The sequence below is a fragment of the Microcaecilia unicolor genome, chromosome 11 (genome assembly GCF_901765095.1).
Source record: "Microcaecilia unicolor chromosome 11, aMicUni1.1, whole genome shotgun sequence".
NCBI classification, from domain to species: Eukaryota; Metazoa; Chordata; class Amphibia; order Gymnophiona; family Siphonopidae; genus Microcaecilia; species Microcaecilia unicolor.
In genome coordinates, this window is record NC_044041.1 from 22,831,033 (window position 1) to 22,855,740 (window position 24,708).

At 45.9% G+C, this 24,708-nt stretch overlaps 1 protein-coding gene across 3 annotated transcripts in view; it reads right to left on the reverse strand.

Moving 5' to 3' along the window:
* Nucleotides 1–23,247, reverse strand: part of ASPHD2 (aspartate beta-hydroxylase domain containing 2) — a 37,845-nt gene extending 14,598 nt beyond the window's left edge. Inside the window, exons 1-3 of one of the 3 annotated variants that reach the window (XM_030219718.1) lie at nt 23,131–23,247; nt 19,712–19,791; nt 6,632–7,760 (exon numbers count right to left, since the gene is read on the reverse strand). In XM_030219718.1, coding sequence (XP_030075578.1) covers nt 6,632–7,517 — 886 coding nt within the window. In that variant the 5' untranslated portion in view covers nt 7,518–7,760; nt 19,712–19,791; nt 23,131–23,247. Of the gene's footprint in view, nt 1–6,631; nt 7,761–19,664; nt 19,792–23,130 lie in introns of all 3 variants that reach the window. The other 2 variants (XM_030219716.1, XM_030219715.1) reach the window with 2 other exon arrangements.
* Between the last annotated feature and the right edge of the window lie 1,461 nt (nt 23,248–24,708).

Consider the following 24,708-nt stretch of genomic DNA (forward strand, 5'->3'; position numbering starts at 1 on the left):
GTGGAAATAATATCCTGGTAGGTCTCAGGAAATTGTGTTAAGTTGGCAATTGGGAGATCATTAACAACTTGTTCCCCCTTTTCTGACTCAATAGTTGAATTTGACAAATTAGACAAATATTCAAAACTTGCTTAAGATAATTCCTAAACACTACCTCTAGTGTCAAAAGATGGGTTTTTGGAAAATTCAATACTCTAAGATTTGTATTCCTTAGTGAATTTTCCAAAAATTCTACGTGCCTGTGAAGCATGACATTATCCTTAACCCTTGCTGCTCCAAGTGATTGTAAAGAAGACAACTGAGAAGAAAAAACAATCACAGGTCTCCCATCTACTTCACCCATTTTCTCAGCTGTTCCATTAGAAAACGTCACTATCTGGTCAGTCACACCCTTCAGAAGCAAATTGTTGCTGGAGAGTAGAGCCCAAATGTCCTTCAAAGTTACCTGATCCAAAGCCACAGGGACAGCAGATGTTGCTCCTGGATCCACAGGCAAAGTTATTGGTGTTGGAATAGGTAAGAATTTCCTACAAACTTCCAAAGGAGACGCCTGCTTGTCATTTAAATCTCAACCACCAGCAATAGCAGGATCTGTTATCTTTATCGGTAAAATTAAGTCATGTGATCTTTCAGGAATGTGTGTGTGTGGGTGTTGGGGGGGGGGGGGGGGGGGGGGGGGGGGGGCTTGTCCTCTCAATGGGGCTGAAAGATGCCCCTACACTTGAAATAGACTGGTATGAAGAATTCAGCTGGGAAGCTGTCCTCACCAAAGCTGATAAATGTCTACCCATAGGACCACTCACAGTTGCAAAGGAGCAGAAGCTACCTTTTCTTTTACTTTTCTCTTCACCATCTTCAAAGAATAACACACAAAGGGACCTGCCACACCAAACTGGCACCAGTCACGCAGGCTGCGCGGCCACTAGCAGGGAGGCTCAAAGAAATAGGCAGCAGTCGATGACCTCACAGCCAGGGGTGGGGCTAAGCCACAATGTTCCAGTCTCACCCAACCAGCTCATAAGCACATAAGCACCACCATTCTGGGACAAGACCAAAGGTCCATCAAGCCCAGCATCCTGTCTCTGAGAGCGGCCAATCCAGGCTTCAAGAACCTGGCAACCCCCCCCCCCCCCCCAAAAAAAAAAAAAAATTAATAATGTTCAATGGACTTTTCCTTCCGGAATCTGTCCAAACCCCCCCTTAAACTCCGTAAGGCCAGCCGCTGCCACTACATTCTCCGGCAACGAGTTCCAGATTCCAACTACACGCTGAGTAAAGAAAAACTTTCTCCTGTTTGTTTTAAATCTGCCATATTCTAGCTTCATCTTGTGTCCCCTGGTTCTATTATTGTTTGAAAGCGTAAACAAACGCTTCACATCTGTCCGCTCTGCTCCGCTCATTATTTTGCTGCACTTCAGGCTCTCCTTCTCCACACACCAGGTCAGCTTCGGATCAGAATATGTTTATTTGTACTTAATGATCGCCTTTTTGTTTCAGCCAAGCCCTTTCAATGGCCAAACCATAAGACCAAAGGGGCACGGATCCTCCATGAGCACTGGACTTGCTTCAGTAGGCCATATACCTGCGGAAGATGGAGAAAAGATCCCCATCCAGCAGTTGAATTGAGTCCGTATACCACAACCTCTGCAGCCAATCCGGGGCTATGAGAATTATTTAACTCCGGTGCAATGCAATCCTTTTCAACACATTGCCTACCATGGGTCAAGGAGGGAAGATATACAGTAGATGTGTCGCCGAACAGGGCTGTGATCCCCACTGAGCCCGATTCTTTCCAATGGCTGAAGAATTGGGCACTTTGACATTCCTTATTATCATCAAGTCCAGATGCGGAAAACCCCATCGGTCCACTATCAGCTGGAAACTCTGGCTGGATAGTTCCCGTTCTCCCAGGTCTAAGGAGCGCCTACTGAGAAAGTTCACCTCCACATTCAAGGACTCACCAATACGAACTGCCAACAAGCAGAGAAACGTTTTCTCTGCCCAACTCATGAGGGAGGCCACTTCCACCGCCTTTGGATGGCTGGGGCTCCTGCCTTTCTTGTTGATATAAGCAACCTCTGTTTCCCCCTAAGTCCTGCAGTATTTCTGGCTTGCATGCACTGCAATGCCCTGTCGGCAGGTGGGTCCCACAGCGGGAAGACTGCTTAACTGCCTCTGCAGGAGTCGCTATTCACTCTGACTGGTGCAATCGCAGCACAACGCAGTCCCAAGCAGTGAGTCAGGATCTGATCAAAGTAGAACTTGCACCCTCCAAGTGGTTCAGAGTCAAACTTTAGTCAGATTTACCACAGCCAACTGCTCCCCCAAACTCACAGGCTCCACAAGTCTTACCTGAGATGAGAAATAATCAGGACTGATACTCTGCCCTGCGCTCTCCAGTAACCTTCTTTCCGTCTCTTTTTTTTTTTTTTTAAGTTTGTTGTGCTGGAACAGGAGAGTTTCACAGGAAACAGGGGAAAGATGAGGGGAGAGAAGAAGTAAATTTGTGGGGCACCAGAGACAGGGATCAGAAAACCTCCAGATATGAGTCTGCAGACTCAAGCCACCTGCAAAGCTCAACTGGGGACCAGCTGACCAACTGGACCAGGAGCAAATCACTCAGAACCAGGGGCTGAAAAGTGTGTCCATCCACCTGCTGGAGTTAGAAAATACTGAGGAGCTGGGCTGGATGCCAAGAAGGATAGGTCTCGGATCAGTTTTCAGTTCTCTATCTCCACCTGCTGGTTGATGGACACAACTGTCCCACAACTGGAACAGTGGGAAGCTATGTAATGGAAATGTATTTTATGCATATTTCACATTCACTGTAGATATATTGCTCTAGGTAAGTGTATCTCCCAGCTATCAGCTGTACAAGTTTGACTCCCTAGAACAGGGATTCTCAACCCAGTCAGGTTTTCAGGATCTCCACAATAAATATGCATGAGACAGATCTGCATACAATGGAGGTAGTGCATGCAGATCTCTGTCATGTATATTCATCGTGGATATCCTGAAAACCTGGGAGTGCCACAAGAATTGGGTTGAGAACCACTGGCCCAGAAGATACTGCTTATTGTATAAAGAGACTAAGAGAGGACTATGGTGAATGACCCACGGTATTTAGGAATGGCATCTTCTACACTTGGTAGTGGGTGAGAATTGAGAGGGTCTTTTACTAAAGATGAGTTCAAGCTATCTATGCCAGGGCCTACAGGAATACAATGGGCCCTGCTGCAGATAACTTGAGCTAAGCTTTAGTAAAAGACCCCCTGAATGTGACTGCACCAACACCGAGTGACTTTACAAGGTTCTGTGTTGGTTCTGTGTTAGTACAAGTTTGAATTAATTCTGTGGATACATGCGGCCTTCTTTTCCAGGTGCTTAATTGTGACTTTGTATAGCTGGAGTGAAGTGTTTCCATGGACCCAAGAGGAAGTTTTCCTGTGATGATAACTGATCATGTTGAAAATGGACTGATTCTGGTATTTGTTATCATTATTTCCTCTTGGCAAAGTTGTGGCCATGTAGCAGGTGCTTTGATCAGTTGATTAGTGGCTCAATACGTTTTTTTAAATAAGATTTTCTCTGTTATATAATAAAGATGTTTTTGATGATTGAGTATATTACAATGATATTTTGTAATTTAATGAGTATACATGAGAAAGATTTCCATGCAAATCTCTCTCATGTATATCCTGAAATCCTGACCCACTGGTGGCCCTTGAAGACTGGGAGAAAAGACTAAGGCCAAACAGTTTAGTCAGTCTGCCCAGCCACACCAGTTGCTCATTCCCTCCCCCCCCCCCCCCCCCCCCCTCATGCTTATCCCAATGCTTTCTTGTATTCAGATACTGTCCTTGTCTCTACCACCTCCCCTGCTATGTAAAAAAAACGTGAAAAAAAACCCCATTGCTGTGGTACCTCCTCTATAAAGTCTTGTGGAAGCCTGTGGTGCAACCACAAACCACGAATCCAGAGAAGGTACTGCAGCCACATAACATCGTGCCACTGTTTGTATAAACTATGTGAAAGTTAGTTCAATAAAAAGGTGTTTGATTGTTCATCCATATTTCTATATAATCAAGATGACTAACACAGAAATTAAAATTTTCTATACAAATATTTTAAAAAATGTTTTTTTTTGGGTGGAAAAGTAGGTTCCATTAAATGTTTTAATGCAGTTGATATTACAAAGTCATAACAACGCATCTCCTGCTGCTGACGGAGGGGGTGGCTGCTCAGGTGGAGATTCTCACTCCCCTGTATGTACGGGAAAAGATCTGCGTAAGTGGGAGTCTCGGAAAGTCTGCTGATGGTGGCTGCTGCTATACCTGGCGATTCCTGCTAAGGGTTTCAAGGCTTGGAGGGGGCAGTCTATCTGACTTGGGCCAGCAAGGGAACTGGACCTGGTCAATCGTCATCTGGGAGGTCAGTCTCAATGTCCATCAAGCTCAGTATCCTGTTTCCAAAAGTGCCATTCTGGGTCACAAGTACTTGGTGGAATCTTTTTATTATTTGGGATTCTATGCTGCTTATCGGAGTTCTCTCTCTTTAATTAACTTTTCCTCCAGGAACTTGTCCAAATCTTTTTTTTTCTTTTTTACCCAGTTATGCTAACTAGTTTTACCACATCCTCCAGCAACACATTCCAGAGCTTAAACGTGCACTGAAATATTACTTCCAATTTTGTTTTAGAAAGTGCTACTTACTAACCTCATGTTCACCACTTCACTCAGGATTTTATAGGCCTCTGTTAAATTTCTCCTCTGCCAACCTTCTCCGAGGTGAAATGCCCTAATTCCCTTATTTCCGCAGCCCTGTAATGTGGGACCCAAAGATATCTAAAAGCTCATTTAAATGCTGCAATGCAGACAAAGCAGGATGCTCTTTATTCCGCTGAAGTTGTCAAAGAGGGAATCGTTGCTTTTTTTGATTAACCATGCCTTTTTGAAATGCTGCCATAAGTTTTTGGCAAACAGACAAGACCTAGATTCTGCACAGACATAGAATGAACCTGAAAACACTGGGAATTATCTCACTGCTTCTCAACCCTCTCCTGGAGGCACACCTAGCCAGTTGGGTTTTCGGGATTAACACATTTAAAATACAATACGATATTACTATTAAAAATGTATATTCTGCTACGTACCATTACTGGATCTGTGCGGATTACAATAAAAGAAACTAGACATCCCTAGGAAGAGGGCCGCGATTTAACCAATAACCAGTACTCTTAAAATAACTTCGGTCATAGATTCTACTTACAAATATTGCCACAAGTAATTACAAGTTAATCTCAGTTCCATGGGCACCAAATTCCAGCACTGTGCTGAAATATAAACGAAGTCCATGGCATGAACTGATTTAAATCTAACTCCTTTGGGTGTAGGAAACTGTAATAATCCCTGGCCCCGCCTATAATAAACCTCTCTCGTGTATATTCACGGTGGCTAATTCTGAGAACCACAACTGGCCAGGTGATCATCAAGGTCTGGACCGAGAAGCACTGGACTAGACGCTCAAGTTTAAGGTACTATTATTCGTCACGTGACTAAACTGAAATTTCCATAGAAGAAGCATCTTTTAATCTGTTGAAACACTGATCTGCCATTCATTAGAAAGCATCAAATTGGTAATGGAAATAATCAAATAATAAAGGCCTCGTTCATGCCTGAAAAGAGATACAATTTTAGAATTTCTTCCTGTTACTCTGCCAACATTATGGGTGCAAACATTGGTGAGCAGTTACCCGTTTACCATGACAAACCTACAAGGTCCCAATGCACTCGAAATACAAAGGGGCATGTTTACTAAATGGGAGGGTGTACCAGCATGAATTAGCGTGTGCCACCTACCACCACACCCATATAATAGGGGCATGGTGGAGACAAGGCGCATGCTAACATTTCATAAACATTCCCCAGAAGAGCTAAGTGATTGCAGAAGAAACAGATTTTTAGAAATGAAGCAAGATCTACCATATGCCTAAATGATTGTAAATAAAACCTTTTTTTACCAAAATTTGAGCAGAAAAACAGTATCTTTGAATAAGCAGGAAAGAAGAACAAGGAGTAAGATCAGAGGTAGGTAATGGAGAAATTAGACCTTACCTGCTAATTTGCTTTCCTTTAGTCCCTCAGGAGAAGTGGCTGCCTCTCCCGAAGGCTAAAACACCTTTCCTCCGAAAGGGTTGGCCCTTCCCTGACAAACCAAGGGAGATGGGGAGGAAGGGGGAAGGGACCCTGGAACCCCCCGAGTTTACTACCCTAGAAGCTGGAGAAGGAAAGACCTTTATCTCTTAGCCTCTCAACAAGATTTCCCCAGGTACAGAAGGGAACAATCCCCCCCCCCCTTTTTTCCCCCCAAGTAAAGAAAGAGAGACTAATGGGCTCGCCTCCTACCTGCTGGAGACTGAGAAAATACCGAGGCTAGGGTCACATGGCCAGGGCTCTTATTGGCTCTCTAGAGTCAGAAGTTTCTCAGTCTCCACCTGCTGGAAGGCGTGCACAAGCCACCAGTCCAATCCTGGGTCGGTCCGGAGGGATGCTAAGGAAACCGCTGTTTGAAGTGAACATGTCTAGAAGAAAATTAAAAGCGAGGAGTAAAACCGTTACTGCTCTCTACGTACCTAAGTGGCATCGTATCCGGATGTTGGTAGGCCCATAGTGTTCTGTAATAACAGTGCTGGGGCCCAGCACAGATATACAAGCGTTCCCAAAGACGTTGTTCCCTATAAAGGTGCGAAGACTTCCCAGCAAACGATACGTCCGTGGGCACTTCCTGCAGTTGCTGGGAATGACCGTGCCTTGGTTCACCAGGTAAAAGGTCAACCACTCCCCTCTGGGTGTGCTGTTTATCTTCCAGCCTTGCGGCAGGCTGCAGTTTGAAAAAGCCTTGTAAAGTGCTTTGAATTCAGCCAGGATGGTCTGGAAGTTGTGCTCCAGCAGCTCGACATCATGTTTCTGAGCTTCCCGGCAAAAATAGGGAGCTGTTGGCAAGTCGGGTAGAAAGAAAACTTCTGGTTTCTGTATGGACGGTCGACTGTTTAAGTAGCGGCCCTGCTCACGAATCCCCTTGTGAATTCTGCCCATCCCGGACCAGGAGTATCTCTTAGCGTATTCCTGTAAATTATGATACAGTTTCTGGTTAAGCCCCTCATTGTGGGTGCAACGCACGCACTCGGACGAGTGGCAGTACACATACCCGTTCTGCAGCCCGTTGGCATCGACGCTCTGAATGATAGAGTTCACAGTGACATAGGAAAGGGGCTGCTCCCTGCCCACGTGGTAACAATACCACACGAAGACCACCAAAAGGCAGGCGATAGTGCTAAGTGCAACAGTGTCACAGTCACGGACAGAATGGATGCCCGTGGCTATGAAATTCCGAAGTCCATCCAGTGACCAGCTCCAGTCCGTGAACCAATCTAATGACATTTTCATGCAGCTGCCGTTAGATGTGCGTGGCAAGTCAAGGCAATGAGTCCTCGAGCCTTTCACAGGCACCCACACCATGCAGGTTAGTAAGGAGGAGGTGGTGAGTATTTGCAACAGGAAAAAACAAACCCAAGCACTGCTCTAAAGCACCAAAGAGCTGCATTACCGGCTGGAAAACCTCCCCGTCTGCACCCTCTTCGGCGCATGTGACCATCCTGATTGATCGGGGGTTTTCTCATGCACCATTTTAGCAACGCGTCCCCTGGTGAGTTACTTCTGCTGCGGCCGTTCAGGGCTTAGTCACTCTGAAACCATCTGGAGCTGGGAAAAGAAGAGTGCAAAAAAGGATTAAGGACTTATCTGCTATTTCAGAATCAGATTTGCAGACACACAAGTTTGTTCCTGAGCTCTAGTTGGATGCTTTTGTGCAATCACAGCAAGCGAGGCAAAACGTAGATAGCTTGCGGTCGATACACCCCGTGGAGTACGCTGGTTGGACAAATGGACAGAAACAGCAAACGAATGTTTCACCCTCCCTCCCCCCCCACCCACACAGTACAGGTACTACAGCAAGACCACCCTAAACTCTCCCCTTCCTACCCCACTGTATCTTCACCATATTCTGGAGGGAGAAAACTGAGGAGAATGAGAGGATAAGTTCAGCCTCTTTGGTCATGCAGTCCTTCCCTTTTCTGACGGGGCTGCCATTTTGGACTCCAAGGAGGCAATTGTGTAAAGGTTGCCTAGAGCTAAGTAACCCAATGCAGCATGGGGAGAGTCTACTCTACAGTAGTACCTAGACGTAAACCCACACTGACCTGGTGTAAATGGAAGCACCAATGGCAGGTGTAAATGGGTGGACTTAAGGACGGCAAGCATTCTATTAGCTGCACACATTGTTGGAAGACACACCCATGTCCCGCCCACATGAACATCCCTGTGCAATCGTGTGCTATGCCACTTACACACGTCCGTACAGAACAGCACGTAAGGCACTTGAGTGTAAGTGACATATTTTCCTGCATTTATGCACTCACGTGGTGCGTAAATGCAGATGTGCAGTTACAGAATTGCTCTGCAAGTGGGTTACGGGTATCTGCTGACTGGCACTTGGAGCGAGGTTATTCACTCACTGTCACATAAAGCCCCTCTAGCATTTCCATGAGCAACAAAATGCTGTCACTCTACAGCATGGGCTACTCAAATGGCGGACCTCGGTGTGCAATCCGGACTATTGAGATGCCAGTTTTTTGGTTTCACTCCAGCTTCCCTCCTGCGCCTAGGCCCAGCATCTAATGCAATTTCCTATGGGTGGGACACGGCAGAGGAGGCAGCTTTCAGCGCTCTTCTTGCCACAACCTGCTGCCGCATGTAAAGGGCCGGCAGGGGGAAAATGGGGAAGGAAGGGAGAGAGACCAGGAGCGAAGGGGAAGAAGAGACAGAGACTGGACCAGGGGAGAAGGAGAGATGTAAGAAGCTGGACATGGGGAGGGACAGAGACAGAAGAGATGCTGGGCATGGAGGGAACTTAGGGACAGGGAAACGGAGGGGAGACACTAGACAGGACAGATATGAACACACAAAAAAGATAAACGCTGGACACAGAGAAAATAAATGCAAAAAAGGACAGAAAAAAAAGCAGCTTTGGGAAATATGCATCTCCCCCCCCAGTACCCACTACCTTGGGAGCAGTGTCTTTGATACATGGTGTGCACACGGAAGTTTGCGGAACCTGGGTTTCAGACAGCCAAAGTTTCTGGACCTACACTCAAAACATTTGAGTAGTCCTGCTCCACAGGCACTGGTTTGGGTCAATTAGCATATTCATTCACTTCTATTTCTATCTCATCCAACTTGACACTCTAGTCACAATATTCAAATACATTAAAGATGTAATAAATCTACCATCAATCATTTTAACACTACTTAAGTTTGCACCACCATTAAATCACTGTAATATTAAAACAAAAAGGGTAACCGTACGATAACCTCCTTCCTCCCACCAAAACAACATCTCTCCCCTCCCCACACGGAAACACCAGCCCATCAACACAATATCCATATCTAAACACTTCTCTCCACAACTGCAAATCTTACTATACAGAAATCATGATTTTCATTTCTCCTCACGTAAAGGCACTGGTTCTCCAGTGGTTTCAAACTTTTCTTAGTACCAAACACACAATGCTGGGGAAAGTATGAACTAGCTAACTTCCGAATTCTACTGAAGACCCGTCTCTTTAACAAGGCATACAACAACGAGCAACAAATATGAACTCCTGTACACATATCCAGAACTGCCTCTACAATACTTACTTGCCAAACTATTATCATGTTACCCAAGATCCTTCTGCTATTACTAAATGTATATTTTCTTATATAAAATTCTTAGATATTTCTTAAATATTTCTTACTATGTTTGTTTGTTAAAATACTATCATGTTTTATCATTATCATGTTACCCAAAATCCTTCTGTTATTGCTAAATGTATACTTTCTCATGTATTTCTACTATTCATGATGTATTGTAAGCCACATTGAGCCTGCAAAGAGGTGGGAAAATGTGGGATACAAATGCAACAAATAAAAAAATATCGACATGGGTTACCATTAAGATAGGTTATTTTACCATTAAGTTGTACTATTTTAGCACAGGTCCCATTTTATGCAATGAGAGTTGGTTACTAATGACCCTGGTTAACAGTATAATCATCCATCTTAACGGTAGTCCATGTTGATAACTTCCCCCCCTAAGATATCAAGTGGAGTGGCCTAGTGGTTAGAGCGCCTGTCTTGACATCCAGAGGTACCTGGTTCAAATCCCGCTGCTGCTCCTTGTGACCTTGGGCAAGTCACTTAACCCTTCACTGTCTCAGGTACAAACTTAGATTGTGAGCCCTCTAGGGACAGGGAAATACCCAGTGTACCTGAATGTAACTCACCTTGAGCTACTACTGCAAAAAAATGTGTGAGCAAAATAAAAATAAATAAATATCAAAGATTACAACTTTTCCGGAGATGGGAAGGTGGTAGAACTAGAGGACATGATATGAGATTGAAGGGGGGGCAGACTCAAGAAAAATGTCAGGAAGTGTTTTTTCACGGAGAGAGTGGTAGATACTTGGAATGCCCTCCCGCGGGAGGTGGTGGAGATGAAAATGGTAGCGGAATTCAAGCATGCGTGGGATAAACATAAAGGAATCCTGTTCAGAAGGAATAGATCCCTCAGGAGCTTAGCTGAGATTGGGAGGCGGGGGCTGGTGTTTGGGAGGTGGGGCTAGTTCTGGGCAAGACTTCTACGGTCTGTGTCCTGAAAATGGCAGATACAAATCAAGGTAAGGTATACACAAGAAGTAGCACATATGAGTTTATCTTGTTGGACAGACTAGATGGACCGTGCTAAACAGCTGTGATTGGCTGACAGAAACTTGGAGGGACTTAATGGAAAGGGAAGGACGTCTCAACAACTGATTCATGTGGTGTAGTGCTTAGAGCACTGGCGTGGGAATCAGAAGGTGGCTGGTTTGAATCTCCCTTCTACTATTTTTTTTAATTTGGACGTCCCCAACTGCACTTGCATGTTTTTTTTTTTCTTCCGATTTTTGCTCTCTGCTCTCTGCATGGGTCCGGGCAGCACCAACTAAACTAAATTTGCTCGGGGGACCTGCATACTGCTGTCATGGAGCTTGGGATGATATTTGAAGCTGGCATAGAGGCATCTCAGGGGGACCAGTACACTACCAATGCTGGCCCCTCCCACGACCAAATGCCTTGGATTTGTTCGTTTTTGAGCTGGGGCGCTTTGGTTTCGATTATCGCTGAAAAACGAAAACGCCTAGCTCAAAAAACGCCCAAATCCTATGCATTTGCCCGGCACAAACCGTATTTTCGAAACTAAAGATAAACGTCCATCTTTTTCGAAAATACAATTCAGCCCGCCCCTTCACGGACCCGTTCTCGGAGATGGATGTTTTTACAAATGGGCGTTCGCGTTCGATTATGTCCCTCTATGTAATGACATTTATATCCCACATCATCCTAAGGCTAGTTCAGGTTTACAGATACAAATTACTTATACAATTCCTTGATTACAATAAACATGGCTTTATTGAAATAAACTTAATGCCACAGGTTTACAACACCTGAAATAATAGTTTCTCTTTTGTACTTAAAGTTTTCCCCGTCAATGTTGCTGCATCTCCTCCCCCCCCCCCCCCCAAAAAAAAAAAAATGGAGGCAGTGCAAACAAACCTGTTTCATATGTATTCATTGTGGATAGCCCGAAAACCCAACTGGCTGGCTGTGTCCCAAGGACTGCAGTCCCGATCATATAATTCCCCCCTCCCTCACCCACTAACAAATAAAACCTTACCGCCATGCCAGTAGCTCCAAAAATGTACACGTGAAGAAGTCAAGGCAGTTGGAGGAGTTGCAGATATAGAATTATGCCTGTATTGGTGAAAAGCATGCATTTCTGCTCTGTGGATTGTGCAGGGCTTCTGACCTAAAACTAGCTCTCCATTTTGAATAAGTTATTCCAAGTGCATGTACACACGCACATACACATTTACACCTGCTGGTTTGCGTGGACACATTTTCTAACAAAAACAAATTAAACGAATATTTCTAAAGGCCCAAAGATTTCATGCCATTCTCAAGTCCACCCCTACTGTGCATAAAACTACATGCAAAGAGTGGCCATTAAGCATACAGAAACAAAAAAGCAACACTGGGCCTTCAGGATTGAGACGATCAAAGTCTCTTGTTTATCAATTGACGGATAGACCCGACACGGGCCGTGTTTCGGCGCACTGGCGCCTGCCTCAGGGGTATTCTGATGCACTCTTGGTTGTTTTTTTTTTTTTTGTTACATTTGTACCCTGCGCTTTCCCACTCATGGCAGGCTCAATGCGGCTTACATGGGGCAATGGAGGGTTAAGTGACTTGCCCAGAGTCACACTAGCAACATTCCATGTAGAAGTCGGCCCTTGCAGATCACCAATGTGGCCAAGCAGGCTTCTGCTTCTGTGAGTCTGACGTCCTGCCCATAGTCACAAGGAGCTGCCTGTGCCTGAAGTGGGAATCGAGCTTAGTTCCCCAGGACCAAAGTCCACCACCCTAACCACTAGGCCACTCCTCCACTGTTGCTACTATTTGAGATTCTACATGGAATGTTGCTATTCCACTAGCAACATTCCATGTAGAAGTCGGCCCTTGCAGATCACCAATGTGGCCACGCAGGCTTCTGCGAGTCTGACGTCCTGCACGTACGTGCAGGACGTCAGACTCACAGAAACAGAAGCCTGCGCAGCCTTCTACATGGAATGTTGCTAGTGGAATAGCAACATTCCATGTAGAATCTCCAATAGTAGCAACATTCCATGTAGAATCTCCAATAGTATCTATTTTATTCTTGTTACATTTGTACCCTGCGCTTTCCCACTCATGGCAGGCTCAATGCGGCTTACATGGGGCAATGGAGGGTTAAGTGACTTGCCCAGAGTCACAAGGAGCTGCCTGTGCCGGGAATCGAACTCAGGTCCTCAGTTCCCCAGGACCAAAGTCCACCACCCTAACCACTAGGCCACTCGTCCACTCTTTTCTTCTTTCCCTTGTTCATTGTGGAAATACTGTGTTCCTCCTGTTTTCCTGTAGTATTGTGAGCAGCTCCTGCGTGCACTCAGTTTTAGTTCCAACGGGAAGCAAGCCTTCTTTCACACCGTAGTTTACACGGCTTCTTTTTATTTTTCTTTAGGCCTGAGAATTTACTTGGCGATGTGGTTGGTGTTTTTTCCAGGAGAGCGCAGTATTGTCTGTTTTTTGTTCCTCAGGGCTAATTTCAGCCAGAGAGCTGTGTCTGTGCATTAAGCATATAGGGCAGGATTTTTTTTTTTCAATGCTCATTTCCACGGGTAAAGCAGTTTTACTCCCATCTACACCTCTGATCGTTACCCTGTGTTACTTGTAAAGTACATGAATGTGCCTGTAGACCAAGGCTGATCTGCTTCATTAGAAGGTTTGCTTTCCTTAAGATAACTTTTCCAAGGTGGGTACGATGTCAACTTTAATGAAAGGAGTTGGGATTCAATTGTACTTATGTTCTAGACATGCTGGTTTGTTCTGGGTTAATTGTAACATACTAAGATGACAGATAAAGACCAGCATGGCCCATCCAGTCTGCCCAGAAAAGCAGTCAGCACTGTACCTGCAAACCCACGTTACCTCTGCTCATTTCTGATCTGAAGAAGGTTTACCTTCGAAAGCTAATCAAACACGTATTTAGTCCAATGAAAAAGGTATTATCTTATTTTCTTTTCGGTTTAATTACCTTACATTTTATTGGAAGTGGCTGTGCTCAATATTTTTATTGCATCTTCATGGTACACGGGAAACCTCTGTTTACTTGTCTTTTTTTTTTTTTAATGCTCTCATTGTTTGACTTCAACACTTCCAGTAGAAGAACATTCCAGGCATCCATCGCCCTCTCTGTGTAAAAGTATTTCCTGATGTTGCTTTTAAGTTTCCCTCCTTGCAGCTTCATTTCACATTTTCCATAGCCTCTCTCTTTTTGCAAACGGTATTTTGTTCCATGCTATCTCTATATATAAAAGGCACCACCAACGTTCTAAATGAAGCCTCCAGCCGGAAGTGTGAGAGATATCCGGTTTCCCCATGAGTGTCTGCCCCGCCCTCGCTCTCTCTAACACAAACAGTGAAGGAAAACACAGCAAAGCAGGAAATCAAATCGCTCTCTCTGTAACAGTGAAGGACTCAGAGGGGGGAGGGGAGAGAGGGCAGAAGCCCTCACTATCTCTGTAACACAAACAAAGCACAGCAGGAAACTTAACACTGAAGGACTCGACTCCCAGGGGGGAGGGGACAGAGAGCAGGGACACACACACTCCCACATGCACACAGAAGAAAACCTTGCTAGCCCCCGTTTCATTTGCATCAGAAACAGGGCTTTTTTACTAGTCTTTCAATAATTTAGATGTCTGTATTATATCTCCCCAGACCCTCTTCTCCTCCAGGGTTTACATATCCGATTCTTCTCATTTCTCTTCTGCTAGAGACTCTGTATCATTTTGGTCACTTCTCTCTGAACGGCTTCCACTCTCTTTACATCCTTGGACAGATATAATCTCCAAAACTGAACACAGCACTCCAAATGTGGTCTTGTTTAAGGTTTTATGGTCAGGGATAGGAATTGGTGATAAATGTTCATTTATGTAAATACTAGCTGTTGAGCCCGTGAAAATGGGCTACTTTTGGAATGGGGGGGTTTCTGAGCCCCCCCCCCCAAGGACGGCGCCGCCCCGCCTCCCCCAGAGTCGCCGCCGCCGCCGCCCCTCCACCCGGCCCGAGCAGCACTGTAAACTTACATCAGCACGCAGCAGCAGGCACATCAGCAAAGCTGCCGTCAGGGCGGGCTTCCTTCTCTGCCTGTGTCCCGCCCTCGTGTGACGTAACGTCGGCAAGGGCGGGACAAAGGCAGAGAAGGAAGCCCGACGGCAGCTTTGCTGATGTGCCTGCTGCTGCGTGGTGATGTAAGTTCACAGTGCTTGGGCCGGATGGAGGGGCGGCGGCGACTCCGGGGGAGGGGGAGCGGTTCCGACGTCTGCAGCATGCCAGTAGAGACTTCCCTCTCTATCCCGCCCCCGTCATGACGTATTGACGCGGGGGCAGGGCAGAGAGGGAAGTCTCTACTGCGCATTTGCGAGTGAGTACAGTCACTCGCCGTTTATATGTTTGATACTGCAGTAAGATGAATACACATTTTTAAATTAAACACACCTTAGATGCAAGTTGATAGTTCTCCATACCTTTTGTGGTTTGATCTGATCATCATGGAAATTAAATGAAACAATTTTCACATTGATAAAATCGACTGCCTTGTATCCATTCTTGTATACCATAAACCTTGCCCCACTGTTTTGAGCATTTCATGAGTCTTCCTTCTGCTAAATTATTATTATTCTGAAAGGCTGTTAATAACAAAAGGAGAGAGGGTAGGTATAACCCTTGCAGGCCACCATGGTCAATCAGAAGAGTGAAGGGCCAAGACAAGACCAAAAAAATGTACCGAGAGGAAATACAGAATAAAAATAAATAGACCTTTCAATACAGTTTTATTAACATATCTCTCTATATAAAAGGCAACACCAACGTTCTATGAAGCCTCCAGCCATAAGTACATATAAGTACATAAGTAATGCCATACTGGGAAAAGACCAAGGGTCCATCGAGCCCAGCATCCTGTCCACGACAGCGGCCAATCCAGGCCAAGGGCACCTGGCAAGCTTCCCAAACGTACAAACATTCTATACATGTTATTCCTGGAATTTTGGAGTTTTCCAAGTCCGTTTAGTAGCGGTTTATGGACTTGTCCTTTAGGAAACCGTCCAATCCCTTTTTAAACTGTGCTAAGCTAACCGCCTTCACCACTTTCTCCGGCAACGAATTCCAGAGTTTAATTACACGTTGGGTGAAGAAAAAGTTTCTCCGATTTGTTTTAAATTTACTACACTGTAGTTTCATCGCATGCCCCCTAGTCCTAGTATTTTTGAAAAGCGTGAACAGACGCTTCACATCCACCTGTTCCACTCCACTCATTATTTTATATACCTCTAACATGTCTCCCCTCAGCCGTCTCTTCTCCAAGCTGTATAGCCCTAGCCTCCTTAGTCTTTCTTCATAGGGAAGTCGTCCCATCCCCGCTATCATTTTAGTCGCCGGAAGTGTGAAGGGGGCGAGATATCCGGTTTCCCTATGAGTGTCTGCCCCGCCCTCTCTGTAACACAGTCAGTGAAGGAAAACAGCAGAGCAGGAAATCAAATCGCTGGCTCTGTAACAGTGAAGGACTCAGAGGGGGGAGGGGAGAGAAGCCAGAGGGCAGGGACACACACACTCCCACATGCACACAGAAGAAAACATTGCTAGCCCCCGTTTCATTTGCATCAGAAACGGGGCTTTTTTACTAGTAGATCACATAAAAGACCAACACAGCCATATTTCAGCAACTTGCCTGCATCAAGAGGTCATTTTAAAGTGACAGCTTTCAATAGTTTATTCTGCTACGCCGTGCCCAGTGTGATTGAGTGATCATTCTTTGCAGTGATTTTGTATATTTGCATACTTACGACCTCTAAGGCAGGCAAGGCACCGGAACATTGGGTCTTTTATGAGATTTGCGTTAAGCAAGCTTTTAAAACAGTTCCGTTTCTTACTATTCATTTCCTCTTGGTACTTGGTCCTGTCCTAATCCTTCGCTCTTCAGATTCATTCCGAAAGGTAAACCACAAACAAGAAACCACAATGAATTTCCATTCGGAAGGATGACTGACACCAATTCAAACCTGCCTTGACCTACATGGCTTGTTAAAATTATAGGCATAGCAGCCCATTAACTATGCAAAAGCTATTGAGTGTGAGACATCAGACCTCTCTTTTCCTTCGACAGTTGAGAAGTGAATCTACCACAGCCTGATGTCTTTCCATGGGGAATTAAGGAATGACCTCTCCACTAGATCTAGTTTTCTTAAACTCCAATGCACAGCCTCCTCAGATTGCCAATCCTGAGGGGTGCGGTTGTAAGGAAAAGTGCAAGACTGCAATTAAAATAAATAAATAAAAACCCACAGCTAAAAATGGCAGATTAAGAGCTTCCGGTCCATCCCACCTGCCCATTTTCCTTACCTACTGCAGGCTCTATTTGAGCTCTGGCTTTCTTAAAACTCTGCAAGTTAAGAAAATCAGGACTGAATCACTGTGCCAACTATTTCTCCTCCTCAGTGTGGGCAGATGGGAAAAATTTTCCCCACCCAAAATCGGCCCTAAACCCACCCAAAGTCAAACCCCGCCTCCAACGTCACCGACCCCGCCCCCCGACCCCACCCCTAACGTCACCTCTGACATTGTTGGCCCCGCCCCTGACGTCATCTCTGATGTCATTAACCCCGCCCCTGATGTCAACCCTACCCCGGAAAAGCTTCTATTGGACCAAATTGGACCAATAGAAGCCCCGGAAAAGCTTCTATTGGACCAAATTGGACCAATAGAAGCCCCGGAAAAGAGCACAAACCCCGCACAGCTGCAACAAAAAAGAAGCCCAATTTCCCGCAGCCTTCGAAAATTTCCAGCATCCTGGCTTAAAAACCAGCCCAATTGGGTGGGAAACCCACCCATCTGGCAACACTGCTCCTCCTGCCTAGCAGCATATCTCCTTTCTCTTTGGCGTTCACCCCCTGCCCCCTCTCTCCTCAGCTCAGCATCAGGTATCCTTCTCCCTCCAGGGCTGGCCTGTCCACTAGACGCACCTCCTCCGAGGGAGGCAGAAGTCTGTTTAAGGGGGGGGGGGGGGGGGGTAGGCAGCCAGCAAGGCCAGCCAGAGCAACAGGCTGTACCAAGGTGCTGTCCGGGCCTGGTTCTTTTGTCTCCTCATACAGATGTACAAATCGCAGAGGGTGGGACTGTTAGGCCCGGAGGGTGCCAAGTTCCTTCTTGATGCCAGCACAGGCTCCAGAAGAAAGTTGCAGTGGTGATTGGGGGAAGGAAAGAAGGGGGAGATGCTGAACACCTGGGGGATGGAGGATAGAGTAGGAAAGGGAAATGCTGGACACTCTGGGGAGGGGGGCCTAGGAATGGAGCGAGATACTGGATGGTCCGACAGTGCGTATCCACTACTATTTTACCTACACTGGCTACCCGTCCATGAAAGGTTTCACTTCAAGTTCCTGTGTCTCGTACACCTCTTATCTTCACGTACAATTCCTGACACTCCTGAACGTACTCTACGGTCTTTGGATGCCCACTGTTTGGTGCTTCTGTCCCTGCACTTTGCAGACCTGGAGTCCACCAGACATTCAGTCGCCTTCTTCCTTGCACCATGACTATGGAACGACCTCCCACCAACATTACGGACAGTTTACTAAAGACTTATTTCTTTGAAGCAAACTTTAATCATACTCTAGGGCATTCCTGTTCACATATTGCTCTCCTGGAAAATCCCTTCCGTGTGTTTTCTTTGTTCTCGGTACCATTATTGTCAGATTGACTTGCCTTTTCTTTTTTGAATGGTGCTCTTTTCTTTGCCTCTTATAATCTGACCATGTAAACTGCATTGACCTGTCAGTCATATAATGTGGTATATCAATCATATATAATAAACACAAACACATACTAAGGGGGAACAGGACTGGGAATGGCGCGAGATGCTGACACTCTGAGGGGGGATTAGGACAGATGCTGAACACCTCGGGGAGAGAAAGAAAGGAGAGAGATTCTAGACACTTGTGGGGTCTAGGGTAGGAAGGAAGACATGCTGGACATCTGGGGCTAGGAAAGAAAACGGGAGATGCTGGACGGCCGGGAGGAGGGGGCACAACCGAACGTTCACCTAGGGCCTTGGTCTTCACACCCAATCCATGAGGGCCACCGATGGGTAAGGTTATCAGGATATCCCTAATAAAATACATGAGACAGATCTGCATGCCTACTATCCAGTGGCGTAGCCACAGGTGGGCCTGGGTGGGCCAGGGCCTACCCAATTAGGGCTCAGGCCCACCCAACAGTAGCATACGTATTAGCGGTAGCAGGTGGGGATCCCAAGCTCCGCCAGCTGAAAACTTCCCCCTGATGGTAATGAAAACTCTATTCTCCACGATTCCGGCACCTGCGCATGCTCAGTTTTCAGTGCATGTCTACTGCAGACTGCTAAGGTGAAAAGAAGCGTTTTCCTGCCAGCTGAGATTTTTTTTGTTTGTGGGTGAAGGGGAGAACACTTGGTGCCCACCCACTTCTTGCCTAGGCCCACCCAAAATCTGTTTTCTGGCTACGGCCCTGCTACTATCTCCACTATATGTAAATCTCTCCCATGCATATTCATTAGAAGTATCCTGAAAACCTGACATGTTAGCAGCCCTTGAGGACTAAGACTGAAGACCAATGACCTAGGGTACAAGATACCCTTGGCGGGGTCTGGCCCAACCACCACTATCCCGTTACGTTTCTCCAGGATCCATCCTTTTCACTAGTGCTGTTTTCCAAAAAGAAAACTTGGTTGTACCTCAATGCAGAAGAAAGCAACAGGACAACGGGAAAGTAGAGTACACAGTGGAAATCAGTTCCTTCTGCATGAAGGGAACAGGCAGCTTCTGAACACAGAGAACTATAGTTTAAATCTACAGTTAAATTTCCAGGGCCAAGCAATGGCCCTCCCAATCCTACCTGGCCAGTAATTTTATGGGTCTTTTAATCCAGGAACTTGTCCAAACCTCTTATGAACCCCTCTAGGCCCTGACACACATCCTCCAGACATCTTCCTGCTCTCCGGTGTCCCACTCTCATAGTAAATCTGAAGAGAAAAGGGGAAGAAGCAAGCAGAGTTGCAGAGGGGCTCACAAAACTGGAATAAAATAAGCAACTACTACTACTACTATTTAGCATTTCTATAGCGCTACAAGGCGTACGCAGCGCTGCACAAACATAGAAGAAAGACAGTCCCTGCTGAAAGAGCTTACAATCTAATAGACAAAAAATAAAGTAAGCAAATCAAATCAATTAATGTGTAAGGAAGGAGGAGGGTAGGTGGAGGCAGGTGGTTACAAGTGGTTACGAGTCAAAAGCAATGTCAAAGAGGTGGGCTTTCAGTCTAGATTTAAAGGTGGCCAAGGATGGGGCAAGACGTAGGGGCTCAGGAAGTCTATTCCAGGCATAGGGCGCAGCGAGACAGAAGTACTACTACTACTATTTAGCATTTCTATAGCGCTACAAGGCGTACGCAGCGCTGCACAAACATAGAAGAAAGACAGTCCCTGCTCAAAGAGCTTACAATCTAATAGACAAAAAATAAATAAAGTAAGCAAATCAAAATCAATTAATGTGAACGGGAAGGAAGAGAGGAGGGTAGGTGGAGGTGGAGGCGAGTGGTTACAAGTGGTTATGAGTCAAAAGCAATGTGAAAGAGGTGGGCTTTCAGTCTAGATTTAAAGGTGGCCAAGGATGGGGCAAGACGTAGGGGCTCAGGAAGTTTATTCTGAATGTGCTGAACTCATTTGCTGGCACACCTGCATGGTTACACATCTCTCTGTCTAATTTCACACCTTGATAAATAGAAGTAGTATATGCCTGTCTTTCAGTACAAGCTACATGGTAACAAAGACCACTCTCAAAGAGAGGTAATAAATACTAAAGCTAGGAAAATATATAAAAGTATTTCTTTTTCCTGAAGACTTAAATGGGCATAGGAGGGGTGGAGAGCAGGACAAAAAGTTGATTTCTTTGCAGAAAGGTTAAGTTTGGCACCAGCCATTGTACAACTCTGTCTGTACGTGTAAGGAGGTAAATAAAAAGTCGCCAGTGCAATACAGTTCGGTTGTTCCTAGCAGAAAGGGTCCCTTACTGCATGGTGCACTGAGCCTCAAGATTCTCTCAGTGGGCCTGTGAAAGAACCACAACCATGCATGCTTCACTCAGTATATTCCATGTCTTTGTGTCATAAAGCAGCATTCGTGAAAATAAAAGTTGGCAAACTGTAGGTGGCAGCTTTTTTTAAATTGGACTAACTTATCACCTCCAACTTGTTTCATCAAGCTTTATTTTTACGTATCCAAGTGTTAAGGCAGCCTAGCAACTATTCTATTGACTCCTTTTAGTCTTTCTTGGACCAAGCAGAGGCAGAATTGCGCTAGGGAAAGTGGAGGCTAGCTGAGGAGGGAAACAGAAAATACCATGTATGTCACAACAAGCCTTCACACCAGCTATCTGAAACTTGTAGGGCTCTAACCCCTTCCAAATGATGCTCACAGGCTGCTCAAAATACCAGGGTAAACTAGAAGGCCTGTATCAACAAACTGTTTCCTAACAGCTGTAGAAAGCACCTTTCTTCTCTAGATATGAAATGATCACTCTCCTTTAACAGATGCCACATACGGCCCTGTGTAGAGTCTTTCAAATTTGGGTGCTATGTCAATACATTTTTGGTGATTCACACTTGGCTACATAGGTGCAGCCTGATGTTGCTGCATGTTTATCTACTTAAAAGTATTTCTAGATTGTTTTTCCAATTTATTAATTAAACTGCCCCAAAGGACAAATAAATTAACATTCAACCTCAACCCTATAATGTTTGAAAAAGTCAACATTTTACATTGTTTTGCAAAACCAACAGGGAGCCAATGTAACGGGCACAGTAAATGGGCTACTGACTCAGCAGGCACATTCCAATACTGTGGTTGATGCCTGGAATGCCTTCCCAAGGGATGTGGTAGAGACAAAAACAGCGGCAGAATTCAAAACGCATGGGATGAATACAGAGGAATATTTAGAAAATAGATGGCAGAAAACAAAAATAAGAAAAAAAAAACCTTAAATAGCTGCAGGAGGTGGATGTGTGAGTGACGCTTGGACAGCAACTCCGGCTATAAAGAACTAAGGCCAGTGCCAGGCAGACTTTGTAGGTCTGTGTCTGTATATGGCAATCTGGTTTAGGATAAACTGGAAAGGGCTTCAATGGCAACTTCAGTAGCTGGAACCGAGGCCAGTAACATTGTAGATGACGGCAGAAAAAGACCTGCACGGTCCATCCAGTCTGCCCAAACAAGATAAACTCATATGTGCTACTTTTTGTGTATACCCTACCTTGATTTGTACCTGTCCTCTTCAGTACTGGGCAAACTTTTATGGTCCGGGTCCCGCAAATGACAAGGGAGATTTGGATAGGCTGGAGTGAGCTTTGAAGGCAACTCCAGTAGGTGGAACATAAGGAGAGAGCCAGGCAGACTTCTACGGTCTGTGTCCCAGAAACCCCCAAAGACAGACTTGTGATAAAGTATATAATATCCCATTCACTGTTGATTTAATCATGAATTGATAATGAGAGTGACTAATGGGCAGACTGGATGGCCCATTTGGGTCCGTCACTTATGTATTTTTTGAATTTTGCTCAAATCTTTTTCAGTAGTAGCTCAAGGTGAGTTACATTCAGGTACACTGGTTATATTGAAGCGGGTACTTGTGGATGTCAAGACAGGCACTCTAACCACTAGGCCACTCCTCTCCACTTACTATATATGGGGCTCATTTTCAACGCACTTGAAACCTATGGAACATTGGAAGGCTAAGTGCTTTGAAAATATGCCTCGTTACTATGTTGTGGACTACCTGAAGTCTTCATATTAATCTTTAAAGGACAATATAAGTTTATTATTAAAACCCAGATATGAAATATCTAATGTGGTAAAATCTAATGTTGTCAGTAACTAGCCTAGCAAGGGAGAAAAATGACATTGTACTTGGAGATGTACCATTCCAGGATTAAGCATTTCTTGAAGGAGGAGATCCAACAGCATGTTTCTAGCTCTCGTAGGTGGGCAAGGTCTGTAGAACGGGACAGTGGAATTTCCCCACAATATTTTCAACAGGGTGCTGAAAAACCAAACCTGCAGGTGGTGGGGGGGGGGGGGGGGGGCCCTCCTGCTAAGGATCCTCCGATCTAACATACGCCTGCCGATTCCCCGCAACCATATATTACCCTCAGCTCCATTCAGCCCAATTTAAGTGCTGTAGCCCAGCACCATAGAACCCCCACCCCAAGACTTTTGAGTGCCCGCACGCGATCACACATCCCTCTTTACACGCATTTTCAAAGCAAACCCAGGTCCATCATCCCTCCTTCCCAAATTCCGCTTCTTACCTTTAAACTCGTCTTCCAGGGCGGCAAATTGAACAATTCATACAAAAAAAAACCACCCACAGCCGGCCCTAAAGCTTTTCCCTCTCTGATATCCTCCTCCCCTCCCGCTCTGACGCAGCATCCGTTCCTTCCTTCCGCTGTGGCCCGCCCTCCCGGAAACAAGAAATTGCGTCATTAGGGAGGCGGGACTCGGGAGGACCAGGTCAGTCAGTGGTAGTCGAGTTGTTGCTATGACTACCAGCGATGTGAAACCAATTTGAAGAAAAGGGCGGGGCGGGGCGGGGCAAGGAGGAGAGGGAGAGGGTGTTTCGATTGTTGTTGTGCCTCTCACTCTTCACTGCGCTTACGTAGTGATGTTACATAGTAACATAGTAGATGACGGCAGAAAAAGACCTGCATGGTCCATCCAGTCTGCCCAAGACAAACTCATATGTGTATACCTTACCTTGAATTTGTACCTGTCCCTTTCAGGGCACAGACCCTATAAGTCTGCCCAGCAGTATTTCCCGCCTCCCAACCACCACCCTCTCTTCCCCCCCACCTGCTCTATTTATTTATTTATTGCATTTGTATCCCACATTTTCCCACCTATTTGCAGGCTCAATGTGGCTTACTTAACTTTGTTATGACATTAACATTCCAGGATATCAGATACATTTAGTAATGTGCAGAGATTGAGTAAGGGAAGAAAGAAGGAAGGGATTTAGGCGGGTAAGTATAGAAGCTGGACTTTCATGGCTGATGGCCTTGGCCTTGGGCCGGCTTTGACCATGGTGACGGGTTGCCAGGTGGAAAATTTTTTTCCCACCCAATCCAGCCTAAAAACAGCCCAAAACCCGCCCAAACTCAAACCCCGCCCCTGACACCCCCACCCCCTTGTCATCACCCCCGCCCCCGCCATCATCAACCCCGCCCCCGCCGTCATCGGCCCCGCCTCCCCTTCACCAGCCCCGCTTCCCCCGTCCAGAACGTTACTAACCCCGTCCGAAATGTCACTAACCCCGCCCCCCGCGGCCGAAAAAACCGCCCGAAAACCGCGGAAAAGAAAAAAAAGAAGCCCAAAAAACCGCGACCTGCCGCGGGCAAAAATTTCCCGCGGCGGGTTGCGGAAAACCGCCCAATTGGGCGGTAAAACCGCCCACCTGGCAACACTGATGGTGACAGAGGTTGCCAGATGGGAAAAATTTTCCCCGTCCAAAATCAGTCTTAAACCAGCCCAAAACCAGCCCAACGTCATCAACCCCGCCTCCAACGTCATCGACCCCGCCTCCAACGTCATCGACCCCGCCTCCGTCACCGACCCCGACCCCTGACGTCAGCTCTGACGTCATTTCCCCGCCCCCAACGACACCTCTGGCGTCATAAACCCCGCCCCTGATGTCAACCCCGCCCCGGAAAAGCTTCTATTGGACCAAATTGGACCAATAGAAGCCCCGAAAAAAGAGCCCACATCCTGCACAGCTGCAGTGAAAAAGAAGCCCAATTTCCCGCAGCCCGCAACCTTCGATAATTCCCCGCATCCTGGCTTAAAAACCAGCCCAATTGGGTGGGAAACCAGCCCACCTGGCAACTGGTTGT